Source organism: Biomphalaria glabrata, chromosome 1 (genome assembly GCF_947242115.1).
Source record: "Biomphalaria glabrata chromosome 1, xgBioGlab47.1, whole genome shotgun sequence".
NCBI classification, from domain to species: domain Eukaryota; kingdom Metazoa; phylum Mollusca; class Gastropoda; family Planorbidae; genus Biomphalaria; species Biomphalaria glabrata.
In genome coordinates, this window is record NC_074711.1 from 3,000,507 (window position 1) to 3,028,252 (window position 27,746).

The 27,746-nt window shown below is 36.7% G+C and overlaps 1 protein-coding gene across 2 annotated transcripts; it reads left to right on the top strand.

The window, feature by feature from the left end:
* Positions 1-217: 217 nt before the first annotated feature.
* LOC106064624 (melanotransferrin-like) lies at positions 218-26,653 on the top strand. Of its 2 annotated transcripts, none has more exons than XM_056007620.1 (14): positions 218-348; positions 6,010-6,151; positions 8,072-8,196; positions 13,454-13,555; positions 14,470-14,628; positions 15,251-15,459; positions 17,881-18,211; positions 19,163-19,409; positions 20,433-20,548; positions 21,738-21,857; positions 21,951-22,124; positions 23,391-23,585; positions 24,468-24,543; positions 25,296-26,653. In XM_056007620.1, exons 1-14 carry the CDS (start codon positions 291-293, stop codon positions 25,549-25,551), a joined length of 2,310 nt encoding a protein of 769 aa, XP_055863595.1. In that variant the 5' UTR covers positions 218-290; the 3' UTR covers positions 25,552-26,653. The 2 variants fall into 2 exon arrangements, with proteins under 2 accessions (XP_055863595.1, XP_055863667.1); XM_056007692.1 differs by having other exon boundaries at positions 253-348; positions 21,741-21,857.
* Positions 26,654-27,746: the final 1,093 nt, after the last annotated feature.

Consider the following 27,746-nt stretch of genomic DNA (forward strand, 5'->3'; position numbering starts at 1 on the left):
AATTTAGGTCAATTAGCTATTTTTTAGCTCCATTCATAATATTTTTTTTTTCATGAATTCATGCATTCGCTTTACATATAACATTATTATTTTCTTTAATTGTTTCTAATGCACTATATCAGTGACTATATCAGCAATACGCAAATTAAGACCCGCGGGCAATATCTGTCTAGTTTATATCTATTCTCGTCATTGGAGACTCCGTCCAATAACATAATGCGCATTCATGCAAGACCCTTGACGACAACAGAACAAAAATAAAACTCTGGTGAGATCAAACATCCAGAAGAATGAAGATCTTAAAAGTGATTGTCGTTGTCTTATTTTATGCTGCTTTTGCTGATCGGCGTAAGTGTCCTTTTTTTATATTCTAATCTTATATATTACACATGCTCATTTCCCTCCACCCCCCTCTTTAAAAAACAAACTATAGCTACAGCCTACGCGTATGCTTTTATTAATCTAGTCTTGTGTAGAGGGGTCTGGGTCTGTATAATGTGTACTGATCAGCAGTGGCGTAGCTAGAGTATATGATGCCTGGTGCGGTACCTCATCTTGATGCCCCCCCCCCCCCCCAAAAAAAAAGATTATTTAGTGTAACAATGTAAAACCTTACTTTTTTGTTCAAAATAATATGTATTCATTAATCAAATATTGTTAATTCAAAAAATCACTTTTACATAAACATACTTCAAGTGAATTTTACGCTCTTTCTTGCTGGCAAAAGTATCAATAATTTTATCGAAATCAATTTTTTCCACCAGCTCTTGTTCAATGAACAAAATGGTTAAATTAATGAGTCGTAAATTTGTCATCGTTGATAGCAAATAATTCTTGATCAGTTTCAGTTTGGAAAAACTTCTCTCGCATGTAGCGACGCTTACCGCAATAGTCAAAAATATGCGAATCATGATGACAATATTCGGGACTGAATCATCTAGCTGATATTTTTTTTATAAATTTCAAGAGCTCAACAGGTCCTTGTTTTGGAAGTTCGGATGCTTCTGATGAAACTGTGACAAACCGTTGAAGCCTCTTTCGCTCCAGCAGAAATTCGTTTTTATCAATGTTGCTAGTTCAATCCAGATTGATTTCGACCTGAGGATTTAATAGCTGGGAAGGCGACAAAAATTCATACCTATCTGCTACATTATGAAGTTGCTCGAATCGGGTGATTATTTCTTGAACAATCCTGTCCAAGGTAGAATAAATTTCCCTTCGTAGCTCTTCTTTGAGTGTAAGTACAGAGTCGTCACTTTTCTCACCAGGCATCTTTTTCTTATAGCCAATACGTTTTTGAGGTTCTGTACTGATTCTCAGATCTGAGCACACGCTTTCGGTAAAGGTAATGCTGGCTTCAGCGATGTCCTATCGATTACTACTTAAAAATGTCTCTAATGTTTTTAGTTTGAGTGAGCAGTCTCGAATAGACAATCCTTGTTTTTGAAGGTAGACTTGCGCATCATTAATTTCAATTAATACAGGAGCCCAAAATCCAAGATAGGTGAGAAAATTAAAAGACTGAACAGCAACCAATAATCCATCTGGTTCAGATCTAGTCGATGAATTTTCATCTCTGCTAGTTAATGTCTCCAGAGTTTCAATAATTTTAGAAAATTTATCCCTAACCATCTTGACGGCTTCTCCTCTGGCGCTCCAGCGGGTCTCAACTAAACGTTTAAGGCTAGTTCCGGTTATTTTGATGAGGATATCCCAGCGGTGTGTTGAAGTTGAGAAAAGTGTACCAAAAAATGTTATCGAATTGACTTCAGCTTCAGTAGCTCGAATTCCTGCTAAATTAAGAGAATGGTTTAAGCAGGCAATGAATAGTGCTTTGGGATTTACTTCTAAAATACGTTTTTGGACACCGTAGTTTTGACCGTTCATGACCGCAGCATTATCATAGCCTTGACCCCTGCAGTCCATTACGTCTAAGCCATTCGAACGCAGTTTCTCTAGAATCATCTCAGCGATTCCAGCAGCATACTTGTCCTTTGTTTCGATGAAGTTAATAAAAGACTCACGAACCTGCACCCCGTCATTATCCATGACAACATTTCGTAAAATGTAATATTGACATTACAATAGAATTATTTCCAAAATTAAACTATAAAGAATCCTAAAGAAATGAATAAACTAAGACAATTGTTTAGAGCTAGAGTTTAGTAATATATTTGTAAACTCTATATCTAGATTAAACCAGTGGACTAAACAATGAAGTAAATAAAGGTTGGCCTATCTTCTTCTTCTTCTTTATATTACAGAGCATTGATCAGTGTAGTAACAACATGTACCGTGTGTCCGAAATAAATCTAGTAAATTAGATTCAAACTGTTATATAGCTTACATTGTATGGAAGAAATGGAGATGAAACAAAATAGCGACATGACTAGTTTATAAATCGTTAGTTCATGTTTCAAATACAGTAGTTTATGTTTGTTCGTGTCCATACAATTTGTCCTTTTTACTGAAACGCTCACGGAAATAGAAAATTAATACACACTGGGGGAATTTTGGTGCCCCTCTCCACTTGGTGCCCTGTGCGGCCCGCACCACCCGCACATTGGTAGCTACGCCACTGCTGATCAGAAGGGTTAGGTTGGCTGTTTCTCGTAGTAGGGGACAGGCTTGCAATATGGACCCTTTTTTTTTTACCCTTCACAAGTAACAAAAATGTCTGATCCTACAAACTGGAATTTTCCAGTGTATATAGAGGCTACTATTCTTATCATAAAGTAAGTAAAGTTCCCCTTTCAGACCTTGTGGTCTCTAAGGTAGATGATGTAAAGGTCATCTGTTTCTGTGGCCTACGGTTAACAAGGGTGTCATGTGGCCAGCACAACGACCAACCGTTTCTTATCATAATGCCGATATATTGTAAAAAAAAAATAGATGGCGGTACTCAGTGATTGATTGCCTAACTTTTAACTACTAATAAATTAATAATACACGTTAAAATTAAAATACAAGAAAAATAATAATTTTGTACCTACATTCAAAAAGGTGCCGGTACGCCGTACCGGTGAGTACTGTCACAAAAAAAGTCATGTATATAATGCATAGATATGTTTAATAAATAAAAATGAAGGGCTTAAAAATAAAATTCAAAAATTCAAAATGGTCCATCTTGAAAACCAGGTTTGTTAATATTGACGACATCGGACTGCAATATGGACCAAAGGTAGTGAAATAAAAAAAATAGACCTATAAAGGTTAATGAATAGAAGCCATAGATTTTTTTTTCAATATAAGCAAATTAAAAGCACTTTCATTTGTCCTTTTTCGCTATTGTTATTTTGCATAAAACCTGTAATTTTTAAAAGTACAGAATAGTTATGCAACAAAACTCTAGGCCGTAAAACCTAAGTTTGTAAAGATTCATTTTATTTGTGCAAGTATTTTCTTGCAATCAAAGTGCACCATTCAACAAAGTTTTAAAAAAGTCGCTGATCAAATTAAGTCTGATAAATCAGGAGGTAAAAAAGGTCAAAAAAAACAATGGGAGCTACATTCAAGGTTGTCACGGATGAATGCGTGTATGTATGTATAATCTATTTTTACAATTGCGCGAATGGCCGGAAGTGTGTTTGTCGACAAAAGGTAGAGAGAGTCCAGATTGTGTGATATGCCGTAATATTTATTAAAGTTTCTGTGTTTGAGCGAGTGTTACTTGTTTATTTGTAACTACAGCTGACCCAGGGACACCTAGACGTATCGAGACTTAAGGTAGATTCTAGAGAGTCATACGTTGAAATATAATGGGAAAGCTTTAATAAAGGTATTTGTAGTAATATCACGCTAAGGATTCAAGACAAGAATTTTGCTATTCTTTAAAGCTACCTCATATTCCAATCTCATTAGCTCATTTTTTGTTTGAAACACCATGTAAAATGTAGGCCTATCTTAACTAATTCAGTTTTTTCCAGGCATCTATCTGATAGTAGCCTACTTGTGGTCTGATGAGTTGCTTCGTTTCTATCTCATTCTTTCAAACCCACATCTCTGTTTTATAAATCTGAATGACAAGTAACAAAAGCTCCTAAGTGGCCATTTTCTTAGCGAGTTCTTCACGGTATTTTCTAAACTATTCACAACTAATGACAATAAAAATAAAAGGACTAGATAGATAGATAGATAGATAGATAGATAGATAGATAGATAGATAGATAGATAGATAGATAGATAGATAGATAGATAGATAGATAGACAGACAGACAGACAGACAAGACAGACAGACAGACAGACAAGACAGACAGACCAGACAGACAGACAGACAGACAGACAGACAGACAGACAGATCAATCATTCCTCTCTGTCTTTTGCCTTAGGTGTAACCTCTTTCAATGACAGGCCTGTTCATTCTTTTATTTTGTCTTCCCTTTGCTTTCTCTCTCTGCCTCTTCATCATTTTTCTGGTTCTTTTCCTTGAAGGAAGGTCGTTAGGAGCCTCAAATATCTTGTAATATGGCCATACATTTTTAGGTTGCGTTTTTTTACGATAGTTAGCAGGTCATCGTGGGTTACCGTTTGTTAACTTACAGTATCAGGCTGTAGATAGACAACTAGACGGTTATATATCTTAACTTATAAAACGTCAAATAACTTAAAAGGAATAACTTCCTTTTGTGAAGAAAACTGAATAACACTTTATTTATAATATTGACAAAATTAACTTAATACGAGATCAAATAAATGTTCTAGACTTAAGAAATAAATCTTATCAAAAAGCAAAACAAAATCTTACTCACTACAATAACTCAACCGTTCGGGCTCACTTTCTGGAGTCGTCTCCCCTAACTAAGACCAAGTGACAACAACGCCACCTATGCTGCATCACTCACAACCAGTTGCAAACCTCTTCCCACCGTCACCATAGAAACTCATACACACACTCCATAACATTGGGCTGGAATTAACTAACAGACCCTAATCTACATCTCAGCGCCAAAAAAAAAAAAAAAGATACTCTCTGTGAAATTACTTCTATGGTAACTAAAATCATATAACGTTGGGGGTAGTTCCTATGGAATGTTAGATATTTATTGCTTTTTACTTAATTTTTGTTTTAGTTTTGTAAAAGATTTGTATTTTTTGTTTAAGGAATTGAAGTTATAAGAAACTGACGATATTATTTTGCTTAGGACCAAAATATCGAAATAGCAAGTGATTACTATTGCAATATAGTAAATATTGTCAGGTGTATAAAAGACTGTGGGTTGTGTGTTTGTGTGTGAGTGTGAGAGAGAGAGATAACTTTAGGGGGGGGTGTCATTGGTACAGACCTGTGACGTTGATCTAAACTGCCCACAGGTTGTGACGTTGCAGGCCAGTGTTCAGGCCTTCTGTGACGACTGGCCTCATGTCATCAACCATGCTCACAGAATGTAACATACTATATATTCGCTCATATATTAAACATAAATGAATAACAGCACCAGGGACCAAGTTTTGAAGATAGAAAGAAGTGAATTAAAATGCTACGAAAATAAGGGCGTGCGCCGACCGAGGCTCGAAGCTGTGACTCTGAATTCGACACCACCGCCTAGCGATAACGCACTAAGCGAACTTAACCTCTAGACCATCGAAATGTCCAAAAAAAAACATTCTTCTGATCCAGAGTCATTTCGCCCGTATGCTGGGGTGGTAATTTGTTTTTTTGGACATTCCGATGGTCTAGAGCAGTGGTTCCCAAACTTTTTTGTTTCGTAGACCCCTTGCCATGTTTTCTGGTTTTCGGTAGACCCCCTGCTTAATTTCAAATTTTTGCAAATTCATCAACATTTAAAAAAAAACTAATTTCTATCTGTGGTGAGTTAATAAGTGAAAAAGTGATTTAAAGCTACATATTCATTTATGTTTAATATATGTATGTATCATTTGTTTCAGCACCTAGCTTCAACTCTATGTTTATATATTCGTTCGCTCGAAATTTGATTTATATAAGGTAGACATCTGAAATTCCATTGTGTTTCTTATTATAAAGAGTTAATGCCCCTTGTCTGTATCTAGCCACCAGGTGGTGTGTCAGCAGCAATGCCGAAGAGATGAAATGCAACCAATTGAAAGCAGAGCTCCAGAAGGCAGTAGAAGCCAACACAACATTAGCAACAGTCCTACCAGCAGATTTCCAGTGCATTGATGCAGACGATGTGTATGTTAAGTAGTTAACATCTATATTTAGTCTCATCTTTTGTAAGAAAAATGCCGATGTTGTTTCTGACTCACATCTGTCTCCAGTTTCTCTCTCGCCACATGAGGCGCTCATTCTTTTAAGTTTCCCCTAAAATTCCTTATTGGTTTTCCCTTCTAAAGTACTTAATTGACTAAAGTTGGACTCATAGACCTTTTGATAAGCAGGACCTCAAAGACGCAGACGTAAAGGCCACTAGAAAAGGATGAAATGCTAACAAATTCTGTATTAACTCTTACAGTGTGGCGTTACTCTCAGCAAGTGAATCCCGAAAAGCTTCATTTTTTCTATCAAAATAATTCGCACTGAGATAATGGCTATATACGAGCGAAGTTTTATTCAGACTTAAGTTGATCAAGAATTAATTGCGATTAACAATGAAATAATTGGTGAAATCCTACTTCTACAAAAGTATATATTATCTTATCTTGTAAAATACAGACGTTACTTAAAAATGAAGCTGATTACGTCCTACGCGTCATGCATACAGTCATGCAAATTAACCAATGACACTGTGAGATCATAACAGATTTAGCCACTTGCGAAATACCACTTCTGACACCAATACAAAGCTAACGTCATAATGTTCATGTTTCCGCTAGGAGCTCTATAAAGTCAACTAAGGAAAGCATGTTCAGTTGATGTTAAATAGTTTTCTAATTTAAAATCTTAAATTTTAATCTATGCAATAACTAATGATAAAATGTCAGAAACAACACAATTTTAAAATAGAATTTTTTACTTTTAATAGCAACTATTAACAAATGTAGGTAATTAGCTCACTGTATTATGAGGCGACAAAAAGAACTAAACACTAAGTTTTTATTGGGAAGATTTGAGGGGAAAGCTGATGTTGGGGGGGTGAAACCCTTAACTGACCGGACCAGGTGAGACCCACCCTATTGAAGCCACTGCTCTTCATGTTTGTTTCGATCTAAAAAAAACAAAAAGTGTAGGCCTAACAGAGTATTTTAAATTGATATTTATTACAAACCTAATATTAATATAATAATAATAACAATAACAACTCAGCCTGTCTGTCTCTTCATCGTTACTTCTCCCACTTCCCATTCTTGGATCAGGTTGACACCTTCGTACAAATATTCATTGTCGATGACGACACGGGAATCCAACAAATAATTACACAATCAGCTAATCAATCAAGTGAAACTGAGGCCCCGTTTAGTTTGCCTCTTGTATAGAACCCTATCGCACAAAGCTTATGTCAGCTCACTCTGTTCCCGTCTGTCAGTGTACTAAAACATTTGTACACGTTATTTCTCCCACACTTCGGACCTAGTTGAAAATTTTGCACAATTATTGGCCTGGCGCTCGATGGAAGATCCAAACGAGCTAAATAAAAACAATTAATAACAAATCGCTCAAATTTATAATTGTTAGTCTAGACCAGTAGTTTTCAACGGGGCGGCCTCCCCCCCCCCCGGGGGGGGCGATTTTGTGAAATTAGGGGGTGGGGGCGCTGGGAGCCAAAATAAAAACTAAAAATTTACTATTAAACCTAAAAATAGTAGGCCGTAATATTCAATAACTTGTAAATGGACTATTCAAAGGATTTCAAAGAAGCTCATAACAGGTGTTTTTGTGGCTTCAATAGGATTCGCCTTTTCACTCTTCTTGGTGTTTTTCTTACAGAGGGTCGCTGGCGTATTTTTTGAAAGAAAAAATACGAATAGGGGCCAACAGACCAAAAAGGTCAACGACCGCTGGTCTAGAGGTATTAAAATTATTTACCTGATAGATTCACAATTATTGATGTAATTTCACTCAATATAATCTTTGTTTCTTTTTAAAGTAATGTTTTATAATGAGACTTTCTGTGTTGGTTATTTGACTTAAAGTTTTCTTTTATTCCCTCTTTAGCTTTTCTTGCATGGAATTGATTGAATCAGATCAGGCTGACCTGGTCAACTTGGACTCAGGTCTGGGCTACTTCGCAGGTCGGCAGCACAACATGATGCCAATCATGGCAGAGAAGTATGACACAGGTAAATTAAAAGAAATATCATCTACCTGTAGTGATTGCTGTTGTCATTATCTAAGAAGCCAATTTCGCTGTTAAACATTTTTCGAAATATTTATCCATTGGCGTATCTATTTTTTTTCGAAGAGTGTTTTACAATTATAGTGACAAATGAAGGAAACTTAAACAAATATAGATATAACAGTTGTTTTTTTTTCGGGTTTTCTTAGCAAATATATCTACACTATTTTGGATTAGGAGGCGCGGTGGCAGAGCGGTAGTGTTTGGATGGTGACCGGTCATTTCATCCCCGGTCACTTCATCCCCGGTCATTTCATCCCCTGGTCACTTCATCCCCTGGTCACTTCATCCCCCGGTCACTTCATCCCCGGTCATGTCATCCCCAATTAAACATTTTATATATAAATATGATTCTGTAGAATGCTTTTTGACATTTTATGACTTGTTACTAATGCGTTTATAGTGTTTCCTCTTCCACTTTGTTTTCTTAATGAGAAACCTTATATTGTAAATCTGGGTGTGTACTTAGCTATAGCGCTTCTATTGGATGTGGGGGTTGTAATATCATAATATTATCCGGATCGAAGGCCAAGGTTTGGTGGAAGTAGTAAAAAATCATTTGAGAGATAGAAGTGCGATTAGAATAATTATGATCATGCCGCTGATAAATTATCATTAAAGGCCAAGGCGTGGTGCAAGTAGAGGAAATCTTTTGAGAGTTAGAAGTGCTATTACAAAAATTATGACCGTGCGCTGATAAATTATCATTAAAGGCCAAGGTGTGGTGAAAGTACGACCATGTTTCACTTTTTATTTTATTTTTCAATCGCTCTTTCTTGAAAATGGGCACGTCATTTTTAGCCTTGAAATAAGGTTTTATTCTTTTCTAATAAAGGCGGAGTTCACCCATCCTCGGGATATCATGTCGCCTGTATAAGTTTTGCTTTAATTCCTTTTAAACATTAATGTGTTACATTTTTGTCATTTAAATAAAAAATGATTACATTAAATATTGCTCATTTCATGATTTTTTTAAATTACAGTTTGTTAGATAAAAATGATCAGGTGATGAAAATATGGCATGAACAACTCCGATTGACGGACTTGGACTTTGCTGATGATGTTGCACTACTCGGGGCTACAAATAAATGCATTCAAGAAATGACGGAGAGCCTAGACAGAGAGGCACCCAAAATTGGCCTCCGCATAAACTTGGATAAGACTAAAATTATGCGAGTGGGATATAAGGCAAAGGGTGTCCCCGTCAGACTTGGCGAGTCAAAGCTTGAAGAGCTGGACAAGTTCACGTACCTTGGCAGCATCATAACAAATGATGGAGATGCTTACCATGATGTAGCGTGCCGAATAGGAAAGGCAGGGAGCATTTTCCAAAGGCTGCAGCCTATTTGGACTAGCCAAGCCATTGGACTCGAGACAAAAAAATACACCTTCTCAACACAATCGTCATTCCAACTGCTACATATGCATGTGAGACGTGGAAGTCATCTGTCAAAATTGAGAAAAGACTAAATGTGGCTCAACAGAGATGGCTGAGACGGATTTTAGGAGTCAGTTACACAGACCGGATCTCAAACAAGGAAATCCTTTGCCGAACTGGGAGTCGAACACTTAGTGAGGTTGTGACTGAGCGTCGCATGAGGTTTGCGGGACATGTTCTACGTCAAAATGAATTACGCACACCAAGAGTTGCGATAACATGGAAGCCAAAACGAGGAAAGCGCAAACAGGGACGTCCTCGTATTACCTGGCGACACACCTTCATGGAGGACCTCAGAACAGTGGACACCAGATGGGAAGAGGCTTCAGACATTGCCAGTGACAGATCATTATGGAGACAGCTTGCCGCCCAATGCGCCGAACGGCGCGGGAGGACCTAAGTCTAAGTCTAAGTAAGATGAAAATATCAGGGGATGAAATAACCGGGGATGAAGTGACCAGGGGATGAAATGACCGGGGATGAAGTGACCGGGGGATGAAGTGACCAGGAGATGAAGTGACCAGGGGATGAAATGACTGGGGATGAAGTGACCGGAGATGAAATGACCGGGAACCGTTTGGATTCTGGGTTCGAATCCTGGTGAAGACTGAGAATTTTAATTTTGGGATCATTATTGTGCCTCTTGAGTCCACCCAGCTCTAATGGGCACCTAACATTATTTTGTTGCAAAGTAAAAGCGGTTGGTCGTTTGCTAGCCACTTGATAACCTAGTTAATCATGGGTCACAGATGGCCTTTCCATCATCTGCCCTATGGATCGCAAGGTCTTGAAAGGGTACTTTACTGTTTTTTTTTTCCCGAATACACGTAATGAATGATCATTTATGCTAGCCCGTTTAGTCAGTTTCCCGAATTATGTTTGATAGGTATTCCAATTTTTTAAGTGTTCGCAATGGCGTAGCAAGGGATTTGGGGGTCCGGGAGCTTGGCCCTGCAAAATGACATTTGAGATCATGACATGATATAATGTACTTAATAAATATATAATTCTAATGTATGGAATATTTGCAGCATGGTCACTAATTTAGCAAGATAACGTGGTATTGGCTTAATATTTCATGTAAACATTTTGGACACTCAATTGGGGACCCAAATTTGGACCCCCTAGCTACGTCAGTTAATAGCCTAGATAATATAATTTGGGATCACAAAGTACCACTGGACTAACTTGACAGTACAGCAGAGGTCACTGGTCTTATGACCTATCCTAATACTAGATCACGGTAGCCATGCTTGATTCAGTGAAGTATGGAAAATATGTTGTGAACAGATTTTGAGATAACAAACTCGGCCTATGAGATAGAAGACGTGACGGTGCTGTTAGGCTAGCTTAGTAATGCTGACCTACACCTTCACCTTCGCCTATGGCCTACCCCTTAGTGGTTAGTCTGTTAAACCGTTGGGAGCACCACACATGAACTGTCAACAATCTTTCTCCATTCTTCTCTGTGGTTTGCCTTGGATAGAATCTCTTTCAAAGGCAGGCCGGTCCATTCTATTATGTTGTCTTTACATCGCGTTCCCTGTCTGCCTCTTCTTCTTTTTTCTGGTACTGTTCCCTGAAAGAAATTATTTGCGAGCTTTGAAGATTTTTGTAACATGGACATAAAGTTTTAGTTTTCTTTCTTTTTTTTTTTTTTTTGGCAATAGTCAGCAGGTCATCATGGGGGCCAATCGCCATTGTGATCCTGTTTCTAATCTCCTTGTTTGTGATGCGATTTTTGTAAGTGATAAATCTTATATCTTTCTACTGCATCTCAATTCCATTGCAAGGATCCTCCTCTAGAGTTCTGCAGTCAGCTTCTAAGATTTACAAGCTTACAAGAATGTGGACGTGACCGTGGGGTGCACATATTCTGATATTAGTGCCTTTGTATTTCCAGATCGTTGTGAGTTTTTGCAAGTGCTGCGATGTAATGTCTGTATTTTATAAAATATTGTTACGAATCTCACTATCCAGGCTCTCTGCAAACTGCACCATACACCACCAACTTAAAGAACTTGACAACTCAGGGCTCCAAAGTAACGTAACACTTTAATAGTTGAATAAATAACAGCCAATACTGTACAATTGGCAGCACGTAACACAAGACTGTACAAATATTTCTCCGATAACACCGTACCGCCGTATCAACTCTTGCACTGGCCTCACCGTCTCGTTCCGGGCTTGCACTGGGTTCAACAGTTCAGGACTGACTTCACACACTAGGCTCGTTGTGTCGGACTCGATCACAGACCAAGATCAAGACGCCAGTCGTCTCAACTGTACTTGACAGTACTCCGCACTGAACCGTCGTAATGCTCCGTACAGAACCACACCGCTGAACTGTGCTGTAGTCGACCGGACTGTAGTGAACCGGGCTCTGAACCACTACCGTGAACCGTCTCTCGTGAACCGTCTTGACTGCGACACCTCCGCTCTTTATATAGGGTCCCTACTGGCCTTCTCGAACCGGACAGAACGCCGCTCGACGTTTCTAGGTGGTCAGATGACTACAACTCTCGTGACGCTCCTGAGCTCTGTTCACGACGGCGATCCTTCCCGAACCGTCCTGTTGATACTCGACTTGGCTGACCGTCGTAGCTCGTAACGGTTGACCGCTCGTCTAGCGCTGGCCTGGGGCGATTTGCGTCGGCTGACTACACACACACCACTACCCCTCTTTGTGCCACCACCAGGTTTATAACAATAAGATAAGATTGTATGGTTCACTAAATATTAAACTTAATACATCTAAGCATTAGTAATAGAGCAGTAAATCAATACTTCAAATAGTACTTGTGCTGTAGTGCAACTACTCGATAATGTAAAATATTCAAGAGTGAAAGAATAGTGTGCCATGTATAAGACAGACTGACGCCTAGTTACATTGGAAGCAGTATAGGTATTTACATGAACCATAACCACGTAATTGAATGTAGGGAAATGGTGTACTTTATTGAAGGGTTGTGTCCCTTCGATCATTTTACGCGACAGGTGACTCTCGTCGGCTGCCATTCTGACTACGTTAAGTAAAATAAATAAAATGGGAGAAATAATTGAGGGGAATTAGAGATGTTTGTAAAATGTTGTATAAGGTTCGAATATTCATTTAGAGTTGAAGGACGTCGGGGGATGGCAGCGGGCAGGGTAAGAAACAAGACCGTGGTGAAGACCGTACGACAATCCAGCGTGCATACCGCACGACCATGCAGCCATATAGGCCTACTTACCAACATTGCCTGAATTATTAGGCCTATCTGATAATTTTTTATTATATACAATTTTGTTGACTATTTCACACTATCTTATCTTATCTTATATAATACAGACGTTACTTCAAAAAAGAAGTCCTACGCGTCATGCATTTAGTCATGCACATTAACCAATGACTTAAATTCTGCCAAGTCACTGGTTTTCCTGGCTAGCTCAGGCAACCCATTCCATGCTCTATTAGCACTAGGGAAGAAGGAGTATTTGTAAAAATTTGTCCTAGCATATGAGACGAGGAATGTGCCTTTATCTTTGTGTCTTTCGGAGTATTTTATTAAATTTTGTTTTTGTATTTGAAGATTATGGTTCAGTATTTTATGTATAATTGCTACTTTACTTTTGAGTCTTCTGTCCTGAAGACTTTCTAAATTTAGTTATTTTACTAAAGGTGTTACTCTAGTCAAATGTGAATATTCGTTTGTTATGAATCTCACTGCTCTATTTTGTGTCTGTATATTGATCTGAGATTATCCTTTTAATCTTGTTAAAGCTACAACAACCGAGAAACCTTCTTTGTATTCGGTTGCTGTGATGGCTGCTGGTACCAAAATAAATCTGAACACATTAACTCAAAATTCAGTATGTTTTTCAGGTAAGTTTTTTTTTTCATTGTAATAGATAAATGATACTGTATTTTAAATAGTTTCTTATCGTATGTTTTCAAGTCTCTTAGGAAAAAGTGTGCCATTTTACTTTGTTACAAAGTGCTTGTTTTACTATATAACGTAAAGATTTTGCGTCACTTGTTTCGTACTAAAGACTTAATGTATATACTAATTGCAATATTAATGTCTGACTGAACATGACCATTTGAAACGTTACTCTGCAAAGACTTTCTTCCAAACCAATAATAGCCCAATACTTTTAGGCAATGTTAAAGAATCGACGTGTGCTGCGGTTTTCTAGACTGTCTCTTTTCTTATGAGATACAGACGTTACTTCAAAAAAGAAGATATTACTTCCTACGCGTGTTCTGTATTTTCTAATCGCCATGTACATAAACATTTAAAACTAAAAGAACACGAAAGCAGCTTTTCGAATTGGGAGTCTTTACCCTATCCAAATAAATGGGCTAAATATATTTCTTCAACTAATTATTTAAACGAGCGAGGCTTGCGGTCACCTGATACTCTTATAAAAGTAAACAAAGTCAAGACTGGCTGTAGAACTATATATATAGTAAATCATTTCTTTTCCTAGTTTTGTTTTGTTAAAAAATTGATAAATTTTGATAAAGCCTATGAATCTAATTCTAGATCATATGGATTGATATTTCTTATTTTTAACAACACATTAAGTTTGTTTCGCAAGTTCACACTAGAAAACTGGGATCATCTTAAATGACAGTCTGAAGCACATATCTTAAGACGGCTACTACAGAATATTAGGCTTACCTTAATGGTAGTAAATAATTACTAAAGTGTTGAGTGCATTTATGAAGCAACCATTTACAATGTTAAGAAAAACCTGACACTGAATAAATGTTGATATAATTTGTTTCATTAGGTATTGGTATGGCTGCTGGCTGGGTTTACCCGATTGGAACACTTCTAAAGAACAACTATATAGAGATCACTGAGTGTAATGCCTTGGTCAAGGCGGTAGCCTCTGCTTTTGGTCACATGTGTCTACCAGGATCTTTGACATCACTCTATAATCAGTATGGTAAGTATGCATAGACAGGGAGATATGATCTGTAGTCTCACTAGATGCATGATAATAGGATGAAGTTTTTTTGAAGTAATGTCTGTATTTTATAAAATAAGATTTTGAATTTCAACATAAAGTAAAGGTTCCTGAGGATCCTCATGAAGGATATTAAGATTTGAAAATGTAAGACTAATATATACTTACAAGGCATATGATGTAATAATAAAGGTCATCAGTTTCTGTTGCCCCTGGTTATCAAGGGTGCCATGTGACCAATACAGTGACCAACTGACTTTACTTTCCCCAACTAATGTCAGGTCAGGTACCCATTAGAACAGGGTGGACTTTGTGGGGCCCTAAAAATTCCAAAATTTAAAATCCCAGTGTTCACCTGGATTTGAATCCTGGATTCCCGGTTAAAAAACCAAGCACCATACCCACAGCCACTACCCTCCCATTACAAGAGCAAATCTAATAAATTCAAATGAAACAATGTAGATACTCTGGTAAAACTTTTTGTTAAATTTGATTGGCTGATAGAATTTCTGACTAACCTCTCAATTTGCATTATGTTATTAATTATTTTTTTATACATTTCATAATTCAACTGAAGCACTGAACTATAAATACTTTACAGGAAACAACCCGACATCAGTTTGTGAGTTGTGTACTGGACAGAATGAAGAGTTCTGTAGCACCAGTGACACTTTTGCTGGCTATGATGGTGCCTTCAGATGTGTGGCAGAGGGCAAAGGGCAGCTGGCATACGTCAGACATGACATCTTTGACATCATGCAGAGCCTGGTTAACAATTCTGAAACATCTGGTATCAGTGTGGATCCTGCAGTAAGTATACGCTTTATTAAGTAGATCACGAGCTGACTTGATGTCAAACTATTATTAGATCTATTTATAGTATAATTTTCACCGGGGATGTGCTAATGTCACATTTTACTTTCTTCTCTGTTGGAGATGTGCTAATGTCACATTTTACTTTGCGTTCTTCGCTGAAGATGTGTTAATGTCACATTTTACTTTGTGTTCTTTGCTGGAGATTTGTTAATGTCACATTTTATTTTAGTGTTCTTTGCTGGAGATGTGCTAATGTCACATTTTATTTTAGTGTTCTTTGCTGGAGATTTGCTAATGTCACATTTTAATTTTTGTGTTGTCATCATGATTCTTTGTGCTGAAAATAACTTCTTCATAAGGGTGAGTTTATAGTAGCCTATTTCTTAAAGGTTGTTTTATTGTGTTTGTAGCCACTCCATCACTATTATTTTGTAGAGTGTTGTAAAAAAACACAGGGACATTTTATTTTGGAAACCAGTGTAGGCAGAGCTTTTAGTAGGGTAGGGTAGGTAAAATTAAATTAAATTATAGCTTTTATATATATTCTACTAACATGCTCAGAGTGCTATATTCATATCTTATTTGTGGACCGGTGGGGGAGGGGGTATCTGGGAGATGGTTTTTCCATGCTGTCCTTAGGCGCTCAGTAAACACAACTCTGCTCAAGTCGGGTGTCAAACCTCGAGCCCCCATCATAGGTAGCCAAGCCAAGTTCAAGCGTACTTAGCCAAGGAAGTGTGGTTGGCTGTTTGCATCTAAGATCTCATTAAGATTTCTCTTGTCTTGTCTCTTTAGCTTTTCATTGTAATGAAGTGTGTGTGTCCAAGGGGATAATGAAAAAAATGTAATTTGTTAGATTTGTTTAAATATCAGTTTAGTTTATTTCCTCTCAAGTTGACTTTGTCTATACTGTAATACAAGTTTTCAGTTTTATCAGTTAAAATGTAATAAGCCTACAGCGGTTTAGTTGTCTACCTGCAGATTGGGGCTGTAAGTCAACAACCATCTACAACATTCCTATTTTTCTGTTTTTTTTTGCCTTTTTAAAACTACATAAGGATGTGGTCAGGACCAGGAACACATTAGCTGGTTTTTAGTGGCTGGACTTTATCACAGTTTAAATTATGTTTATTTTTACTGGATGTCAATCCAATGCATGATTCATTGATTCATGTTTCTTTGGAACATTGTTATTACTGTCTGTTATGGAGAGTGTGTCTTGTCTGTTATGGAGTGTGTGTGTATGTCTGTTATATAGTGTGTATGTCTGTTATGAAGTGTGTGTCTGTCTGTCTATTATGGAGTGTGTGTATATCAGTTATGTAGTGTGCGTATGTCTATTATGGAGTTTGTGTATGTCTGTTATGTAGTGTGCGTATGTCTGTAATGTAGTGTGTGTGTGTATCTGTTATGTATCTGTGTATTTCTTCTATGGAGTGTGTGTCTATATGTTATGGAGTGTGTGTCTATGTGTGTGTAAATTGGCCAATAAAATGCATGTATTTAAAGGATTGACTGAGGATGCAGGATGGGATGGCAAATGAAATAGGTGTGTGTTTGGGGAAGAGGGTGCATGTGTGTGAATACTGAAGTAAAAACATTGTAGATATGAGTTGAGTTGAATTTGTATTTTAAATATTAAAGGAAAGTTCCTCTTTCATATCTTCAGGTTGTTTGTTTGTAAATGTTTTACATGTTTCGGATATTCCTTCAGAGTTGAAGATAGTTTACTTCCTAGTCCAAACCTCCCGCAGGACGACGGGGGATGTGAGCGTGCAGGGTTTGAACCCTTGACCGTCGCTAAATCCGAACAACAGTCCAGCGCGCAAATCGCACGACCAGGCAGCCATGTAAAGGTCATCTGTTATTTTAATTATTGTTACACCAAAAACGTCTAGATAATTAGTATGTAAGTTTATACAATGGAATATATTTTGATCATGCTATTTCAAGCTTTTATTAACATTTAAGTATAAAAATCAATTTATATAGCTATAATAGATGATTTGAGTAGTTATATCAGGAGCTACATCGCCAACACAGACCTACACATTACTGGCTCTATACAAACTGGTTTTCTTTCTTTGCATTAAGTTATTTGTAAAATGTTTATAATAACTGTCACTATTACAAAGTAAAGTTCCTTTTCAGACCTTCCAATCTGTAGGGCGGATGATGTAAAGGTCATCTGTTTCTGTGGCCCATGGTTAAAGAGGGTGTCATATGGCCAGCACAAAGACTAACTGCCTTTACTTTTCCCCAAGTAATGTCAGGTACCCATTAGAGCTGGTACCCGAAGATCCCGAAATTAAAATACCAGTCTACACCAGGATTTGGAACCCATGACCTCCGGTTCAGAAGCCAAGTGCTTTACCACTCAGCCATTGCTATTATAAAGTTTCTCTTTATTCCCAGAGTTATCAACTTCTGTGTCCAGATGGTAAAACTGCAGCTGTGACTGATTACGCAACTTGTAACTGGGGACAGGTGACATCAAATGTCATTTTGACATCAGCAGTCCGAGAGCCATACATTGTCAAAGGTTATAAAAACTTTCTATTTGCTGCTCAGCAGCTCTTTGGTAGAGGAGGCAGGTTAAGCAGCTCTTTTCAAATCTTCAATTCTGAGAGTTCCTACCCTGTGGATGTGTTCAAGCGAGTGTTTACTAGGAAGAACTTAATGTTTTCGGACACAACACAGAGCTTGATTGATATCACTGAAACCGAAACTTATTATTCATGGGTTGGTAAGTGTTTACAGGTTTTTCTTATCTTTTAAATGACAAGACATTTCTACAAACAGGATGGCTGCTTGGTCTTGTGGTATGTACACAGTGGCGTAACAAAAGTTGGGGGTAAGAGGGGAAAGAATTTGAAAATCCCCCCAGGACCCCACTTGAGCGGGCCGCAAATGAGTGTTTTTTACATAAAAAATTAAATATTACACCCTGTTAGTAGCTCTGTCAATTCTGCAAAGATCAACAACCAGTTCAACTAACAAGAGAGAAACTTACTAGCAGTGACGTCAGGCTCTTTAACTGTGATATCTTTAACCATGATACTCTAAAAATATTTTTCCTGTTTGAGGTCCTCGCTGATTGGAGGCCCTAGGTGGCTGCCTTTTTTGCCTGAATGCCTGCCCGGAATACATTATTACCTCATTTGCATATTTTTTTTTATTAATCTACTCTTGTAGGATGTGTGAAGTAGTGGCATATATACTGCTTGACTATCTAACAAGCTTGATTCCTAATATGACTTGAGCTGTGTTGTGTTGGCTGAGTGCCTCAAGACAGGGTCGAAACTTTCTCCCAGATTCTTCCATTTGTCTACAAAAGAGATTTGATCAGTTACTATCCTAGACCACCATCACTATTTGTTTGTTACAAGTTAACTCTTTCTCTCCTAATTGACAATGCCAACGTTGATTTGACCCCATTAAACTAAATTGATTTTTGGATTTATAAACCTTAATTTGTGTTGTATAAAAAGAGCAAGCATTCTTCTATTATTTAATAAAAAATATAACATTTTCTGATTACAAACAAAAAAGTTATTGAAGTGTAATCATAACAGGATAGTAAAATACAAATGAGCAAAGTGAATAATTCTATCGGAATGAGGAAAATATTTACGGAGAGAAAGAGTTAATTCACTTCTACTCCAAGTTTATGACTGTGAAATGTGTTTCTCTGAAGGTGATGATTTCAATGACATGCTGACTGAGATGAACAACTGCCCTTCTGATGTCATCCGTTGGTGTTTGATCTCCATGGCCGAGAAGCTGAAGTGTGAGGACATGATTATGGCTTTCAAGGCTAAAGAGCTCCAACCTGAGATGGACTGTCTGTATGGAGGGAATACAACCGCGTGTTTGGAAATGATTTGGAGAGGGGATGCTGACCTAATAAGTTTGGATGCTGGAGATGTGTACATAGCTGGACGGTTAGTTTAAATCTGTTACACTGAAGTAAATGTTAATATTGTAGTAATTCCAGTGGTGGACCGAAAGGGTTAATGTGTGTGCGGCCTACTCAGGCCAATCACACGGGTCAACGGCTGTTGAACAAGGGACATTACTGCTGGTACACGCAAATATGACGAGTATTATGGTCATGTGACCAAAAGCCTTCACGGTCGAGAGACAGTGTGTAAGAAAGGACAGTTGAGTCCCGGGCAGCAAGGCCGTAAGGCCTGTGTGGTACCTTGTGAGTCCTCGAAAATGTAGCTGTATGAGCTAGAGAGACTTATAGTGATTAGTTAGGCAGTTCTGTTGTGTAGCAAAGCATTTGAAGTTAGTGTAGCCAATTGTGTTTATTGGCTGTTGTTGATGTATTTGTAATTAAATCTCCACCTTGTTTATTGAAGCACTTGTTGTCAAGTTCTTGTATTAGATGTGCGGTATTGTTAAGTAGTGTTTACAGAAAGCCTTATAGAGAAGATCGTAATGTTCTGAATAACAATAAGTTCTATTCAGACTTTGAGCTTTTGTAGAGTAATGTCTTTGTATTTAATTTCAATGATTAAGTATAGGTATAGTATTTCACATGATAAGCAAAAAACCTGCAAATTTTACTACATTTGATACAGACCAAACCATTGTCTACTGAGGGTCTATTTTTTTCTTTTTGTCAATTGCTCCTGCCTTCAACAAGAGCTTTTCCTTACATCTTAAATGTGTGTCTTATAAATTTCATGAGAAGTCTCCATCTGTCACTTTCAGACCATCTGCTAATAGCTGCTTAAAAATTTCCTCTATGTCAGTGAAGGTAAAATGGTGCCTAAGTTGATTTTCAAAGTGCTTTTGTTATTTTATCCTATTCAAATCTCAGCAGTATGCGGTCATAAGGTATATAGTGCCTCTACTCTGCAGAATATTATTTGGTTTATTCATTTAGTCCTCACTAACGCCCATCTAATTAGTTTGTGATCTTTACAAATAACTATCTTATGATTTTTATCTCACAGTCGCTATGGCCTGATCCCCATTGCATCAGAAGATTATGGTGATATGTCAATGAAGTTCAAAGCTGTTGCTGCCATCAAGAAAACAGACCAACAAACAACTTTATTCAACTTGAAAGGTAAAACAAAAGTTTTACAGTTGATATGATTTATAATTTTTATGAAATTTAATTTTTCTTGGTATTCTGTTACATAGTCAGGGATTTAAAAAAAAAAAAGTTAATCACAGTAATCTGGTATTTATTTTTTAAGATCCCATTTGCAATCTTTACTAATAAAATTCCTTAAAATAGGAAAAGAAGAGAAAAGTATATGAGGAAAGGTAGTGGAGTTATAATGGAAAGAAAAAAAACTTTAATGAAAAGAAGAAAGATTGAGATAGAATTTAAAATATTTTACGGATTATTAAAATGCTTGGCTTATCAATTCTTTCATATTCTGTACACCTGATGCACCAAAAAGCTTGCTATTTGTGGATTTGCCTTCTTGTATAAACATTTTTTAGAAAGCTTATATCAACTCATGCTGTTTGTCTGTCTGTGGGTCTGTCTGGCCTAAAGTTTGTACACGTTATTTCTCTTGACACCTAATTTCGGATCAAGCGGAAATTTCGCACAATTATTTCTTTGACCTGATGTTACGTGCGCAGCCTAGTGTGAATGTGGAATGGTGGGAAGGCATGTTGAAAGGGTCAGTTAGACAAGGATCAGAAAATGGAGCAATGTAATCCAAGTTATTATTGATATATTATTAATTGTTAAGATTAAAATCTTCCTAATCTACTATATATGAGTTGGTGTATGACTGAGAATCTCATCTGCTCGTAACACCTGACAACAATCAATACAAAAACTTAAACAATTACTTAATTAACTGTTGGTAATAAATTACTATGTTTGGGATCTCAAACAAGGGAAAAAAATAGTATGTGACTGAAATGGTGGTATAAACTGAATTAATCCCCTTTATATTAGGCTGCCGGCTCAGGCTTAGTGAACACAAACATAGAATTGAAACAATAGATAACTATACAATCTTCCATGTTCATAGACTCTTCACTTGCAGAGTGGTTACCGCGTTGGCTTGAGAAGCCTGAGAAGGCTTTAGCCCACAAGTTCGAATTCAGGTCGTTCCCTTTTTTTTTTTTTATTTATTTGTATAATTACTTTTTTATTGTCAGTCTAGTTTTATTACAAATGTAATTAAATGACTGAACTAAACTAATTAATATAAAAATGCTTAATATAAGCTTCAGTTTTAAAAAAAAAAGAATTTTTTTTTCATATTTGTGATGAAAACAATGATAAGCAGGTAGAAGATCATGCCATCCGGGGATTGGTCGAGGAGATGGCTGGGTGATTCCACTCAATATCTTCATTGAAACTAAGCAGTTTTCACCTAAAGATTGTACTATTTTTAGAAACATTGGTAAGTTGGAGGTTGGCTACTTTACATTTTTATAGCTTCTTTTTAAATGAGATAAAAATGTTAAGAATGAAAAGATTCAACTTTTGTATTTAGGAGAGCTCTTTTCTCGGAGCTGTATACCTGGATCTCTGGACACGGAGTACAATCCTGGTGGCCGTCCAATCAACTTGTGTGAAGCGTGTAAAACTAACGGTTATGGGAAATGTCAGCGTAACAATAATGAAATGTATTATGGGACCAGCGGTGCATTCAGATGTTTGGTGCAGAGTAAGTTCCCTTTTCTTTTTTATATGTGTCAAGTGTGTGTGCTTGTCATGGTTGACGACAGCAACCAATAACAGCTGACCAGTAGTATGTTAACTGTCCATATTATTAGGTCACATAGTGTGTGCATGAGATCCTTCTTGATGATCTTAATATGAATAAGCTAAGATGAAGGGTCAAGGTTCAAATTTGGTAAGCTTGTAGAATCATCGAAAAAAAAAATTTTTTACAGTAATATATAAGACATAGAGTCTAACTATTGAGGTTGTTAGTCATTTGTCATTGTGCACGGTCACCACAGTCGTTAGTCATTGTTCATGTATTCATTATTCTGAGTGATTTTTTTTGTATTCTTATTCAGTGTTGGACTATTACCGATGGCATATATTTTCACAGTGTATTTTTTCAACTATATTTTATGTCAGGGAAGTTACCTTGTAACATTGTACAAGGGATTTTTTTTTATAATTGCTTTTTTTATTAAGTTGAGTTGAAAGAGTATTAAACTCAAAAAAAATCAGTGGTGTGTTTCCTCAGTTTATTCAAATAGTGATTTGCAATAGATATATAGACACAACCAGAAAGAGGTCATATGATTGCGGAGACAATATATATCTCTCCAAATTTACAATTAAATTAAAGTAACTGGCTAAATAAAGTTAATTTGACTTAGAAGATTATTTCACATATTAGCAGCAATTTGGAAGAGTAATTCAGAAATATAATAAACATAAAAATCTGTAATTGTTAAAGGCCAGTAAAGTAAAATAGTAATACTACTGCTATAAAAAAAAAAAGACTGAATCACATTCAACTGTAACCATTGAACTCTGTACTAGTATATTGATTTACATTCACAAACATTGTATCATTCATTTAATAGTTGGACTTTGTAGCACATAGTCTTTCAAATAATAGTCAGATTTAAACTCTGTTTTGTTTGTATATTGTGGTTGTAGATTTAACTCTGTTTTGTTTGTATATTGTGGTTGTAGATTTAAACTGTTTTGTTTGTATATTGTGGTTGTAGATTTAAACTCTGTTTGTTTGTATATTGTGGTTGTAGATTTAAACTGTTTTGTTTGTATATTGTGGTTGTAGATTTAAACTCTGTTTGTTTGTATATTGTGGTTGTAGATTTTAACTCTGTTTTGTTTGTATATTGTGGTTGTAGATTTAAACTCTGTTTTGTTTGTATATTGTGGTTGTATTAGATTATAGTTTAAGTCTATAAATTACTTCACTAAATCATGACATGTTTCTCGTCAGACGGTGGTGACATTGCCTTTGTTCGCCACTTGACTGTCCGAGACAACACAGATGGGCGCAATCATGCCACATGGGCTAGGAATCGGAGGTCTGATGACTATGAACTGTTGTGCAAGGATGGGCGTCGCCTCAATGTGGACAGATTTAATGAATGTCACTTGGGGGAAGTTCCAGCTGATGCAATAGTTACTTCAGGTTAGTTCTTATCCAGTGCATGGTTTAGTCGACTCTAATTTTACATTCCAACCATTGTCAGACCATAGTAACTTCACGCACTTCAAGCTTAAATATAATTTGCACTTAATAACATATAAAATCTAAAAGCATGTTATATTTGTGAGGAAAGGAATAAAGTAAAAGTTCCGCTTTCAGACCTTGCGATCTATAGGGCAGATGACGTTAAGGTCATCTGTTTCTTTGACCAATGGTTAACGAGCAGGGTGTCATGTGGCCAGAATAAAGACCATTTGTGTTTGCTCTCCCCAACTTAAGTCAGGTACCCTTTATAGTTGGGTGGACTCAGGGGCACCCTAGAAATCTCAAAGTTTGAAATTCCAGTCTTCACTGAGAATTGAACCCAAGACCCCAGATTTGGAAGCCAAGGGCTTATCCACTCAACCACCGCGCCCCCTAGGAAATAGAGTTCTTGTAAATTTAATCTCATTTTCTTATATTTAATAGGAGGCGCGGTGGCTGAGAGGTTAAGTGCTTGGCTACCGAACCAAGGTCCTGGGTTCGAATCATGGTGAAGACTGGGATTTTTATTTTTGGGATCTTTGATCTTTGAGTCCACCCGGCTCTAATGGGTACCTGACTTAAGTTGGGGAAAGTAAAGGTGGTTGGTCATTGTGCTGGCCACATGACACCCTCCTAAACCTTGGGACACAGAAACAGATGACCTCTACATCATCTGCCCTATAGATTGCAAGGTCTGAAATGGGAAACTTTTATATTTAATACGTATATTTTTGTTAAAAATGTTATATTTGTGGAGGGTGAGGACGCCCTGTGTACTGCACAGTGTAGCACTATGGTAAACCTGGCACTGACTCCGAGCTTCTGAAATTTATTTTACAGCTGCAAAGACCTCAAAGCAGATAGATATCATCTGGAATGTTCTAAATTATGGACAACAGTATTTTTCATCAGACATGTAAGTATAAGATGTCCTCTGTACCAAGGGGCAGATAATGTAATGCCTAGGACGTAATCATCTTCTTTTTTTGAAGTAACGTCTGTATTATATAAGATAATGTAAACTTTGACTTAGCAGTGTATGGGACAGGTTATGTAATATTCTAGTAGTTTTCAATATTTCTATATATCTTTCCATTTGCATTCAGTAGGACAGACATGTAAATAATTATTTAATACATTGTTTTTTTTGTTTACAAGTGCATTGTTAATATGTACAAATCAACCAATGGCATAGCTAGGACGTTGCCATCATTCGTGGTCCCAGGAGGCTTGAACTCTTTTGGTGGCCTCTGCCTTTTGCGTAATATTTAATATTTAATGTAAAAATATTTTGAACACTCATTTGGGTTTTTAATTCTCTGCCCCCTTTTCCCACCTTAGTTATGCCACTGAATTCAACATATAGTTTAGTCTCATACTACTTTAATTTTAATCTCAATTTACAATACCTCTATTTAAGTCACACGATCCAAATGGCTGGGCAAACCTTCTTATCTTATAAATTACAGGTGTTACTTCAAAAAAGAAGATGATTATGTCCTACGCGTGTTTCTAGGTCAATCTAGTCATGCATGTTAACCGATGACTTCAATTCTGACATTCATGAGCTATTAAGAGCAAAATGTTAGTTCTATAAGAGGTATAAGGGGTTTTTGTCTTTTTGAATAAGTATTTTTAAGTTTTTCTTGTTTCTTTTTTATTTTCAAGTGATGGAGACTTCCATATGTTTGACTCGGGCTTCTGGTACAGTAATCTCATTTTTAATGACGCTGCTGTACGCTTGATGAAAATCTCACCCGATCGTCAAAACTACAAGGACTGGCTGGGCGAGACCTTTCTTGCTCAGGTTGAGAACCTCCACCGCTACACCTGTGTTAATCCAGACAGTGCAGGATTTCTTCGGCCAAGTTTTGTAGCTAGTCTGTTAGTAGTTTTGGTCTCCATGCTTCTCAAACACTTATAGCTCTACGAGCATTAGATTCATGTCTCTCTTTTTCTGTTTGTTTATTAAGGGTTAATACAACAGACATTTGGTTTAAAACTCTGCAAAAGAATGACTAAAAAACTAAATTATTGAAAAGTATGTTTTAACCTTTTTAACTTATCTTGAAAATATCATTGACCTCGACTATCCTTTTAGGGTCTTTGCATATTTTACAATTTTATGTACATTCTAATGAATATTAATGTAATTATTAAATATTTTTTTTACAAAGCTTGTATTAACTCACTCTGTATGTCTAGTAAAAGTTTTACAAGTTTTTTCTCCTACATCCAATCTCTGATCACATTGAAATTTCGCACAATTATTTCTTGTTATCTGACAAAGTATGAATCAATAAAAAAAAAATTAACTTCTTATTTAATTAACTCTTGTTAATTGTTAACCAATTATTTTATTGAATTAGTCCCCTTGAGGAGGCTTGACCCGCCCCCCCCCCCTTTTCAAATTCAAGTTATATTTTTTTTTAAAGCAATCAAGATACCCCCCTTCTTTACCCCTGCCAACTTTCCCAACTGTTCCAGACTAGTGATGATAGTGATCAGATCATAGCACATTGAGAAAGCTAAAAGCATGAAATTGCGCTAAACTAATACAATGGGTAAAAATATTTCCAAGCGCACAGAATTATTGTTGTTAGTCTAGATCTATTACAAATTTAATTCATAACTGATCCAAACTAATTGATACAATTACATTAATTGAAGCTTTTTTAAAGTATTTAAAATGTTTTTCTTGTTACAAATATTTCCTTATGTTTGGGGGTTTCTATTATATATTATTAAGGCCATGTTGTAATATTTGTTTTCTGTGAAAAAAAGTTCCAGGATTTTTTTAGCAAGCCACTAGACTTCACATTTCTAATGGATAAATTATTTGAAAGTTTAAGTTGCATTTAAAAACAAATCCCTATTGACAATCACTGACCTAAACAATTTCTGCTTTGGTTAGATATCAACTTTCATTGTAATTACTGCATCTGTGAGCATACATGTACATAGTTTTTCGGATGCAATTTTTATTGTTATTATTATAAATTTGAATAATAATGTCTTAATGTGAACTTTTGTTTTATTTTTTTGGCTTCGGGTTGATTCAAGGAATGTTTTATGTAAATATATATAGATAGATATACTCCTAAGCAATAGTAAAATCATTAAATTTAGAAAGCCTTCAGGAGAGAAGACTCAAAAGTAGAGTAGCAATTATACATAAAACAGTGAACCATAATCTTCAAATACAAAATAACAAAACCTAATAAAATACTCAGAAAGACACAAAGATAAAGGCACATTCCTCGTTCCATATGCTAGGACGAATTTGTACAAAGCTCCTTCTACATCCCTTGTGCTATTAGAGCATGGAATGAGTTGTCTTAACTAGCCAGTAAAACCAGTGACTTGGCAGAATTCAGTTCATTGGTTAATATGTATGACTAGATGCATTACGCGTTGGTCGAAATAACCTTTTTTTTTTTGAAGTAATGTCTGTATTAGATAAGAGAAGAAACAGTTTTAGCAGTTGATTCATCTGTTTGGCTATTCTTACACTGTTCCGCCACCACCTTGTGGGACTACCGTTAGGGCGTGGTGGCTTGGGAAAGGTTAGCGAGCCTTTCTTCCTCACAATGTATAATGTACTTGGTACGTCGCCAGCCCACTGGATGTTATGGTTCCTTGTCAAGAAAACATTAAGAAACTGGAACAGACACAAAATAGAGCAGTGAGATTCATAACTAACGAATATTCACATTTGACTGGAGTAGCACCTATTGTAAAAATCATTAAATTTTAACAAACTTTAAGGAGAGAAGACTCAAATGGCTGCCTGGTCGTGCGGTTTGCGCGTTGGACTGTCGTTCGGATTTATCGACGGTCGAGGGTTCAAACCCAGCCCGCTCCCATCCTCCGTCGTCCTGCGGGAGGTTCGGACTAGGAAGTAAACTATCTTAAACTCTGAAGGAACATCCGAAACATGTAAAACATTTTACAAACAAAACCTAACCCTAACCATAATCTACAAATACAAAAACAAAATTTAATAAAATTCTCAGAAAGACACAAAGATAAAGGCGCATTTCTCGTCCCATATGCTAGGACAAATTTGTACAAGTGCTCCTTCTTCCCAAGTGCTATTACAGCATGGAATGGGTTGCC

Excerpts from the sequence above, each read along its gene's own strand:
- LOC106064624 (XM_056007620.1), top strand. The coding sequence starts at position 291 with ATGAAGATCTTAAAAGTGATTGTCGTTGTCTTATTTTATGCTGCTTTT. Across the intron at positions 15,460-17,880 it reads GTATCAGTGTGGATCCTGCA|AGTTATCAACTTCTGTGTCC; the intron begins GTAAGTATACGC and ends CTTTATTCCCAG. Across the intron at positions 24,544-25,295 it reads CAGTATTTTTCATCAGACAT|TGATGGAGACTTCCATATGT; the intron begins GTAAGTATAAGA and ends TTTATTTTCAAG.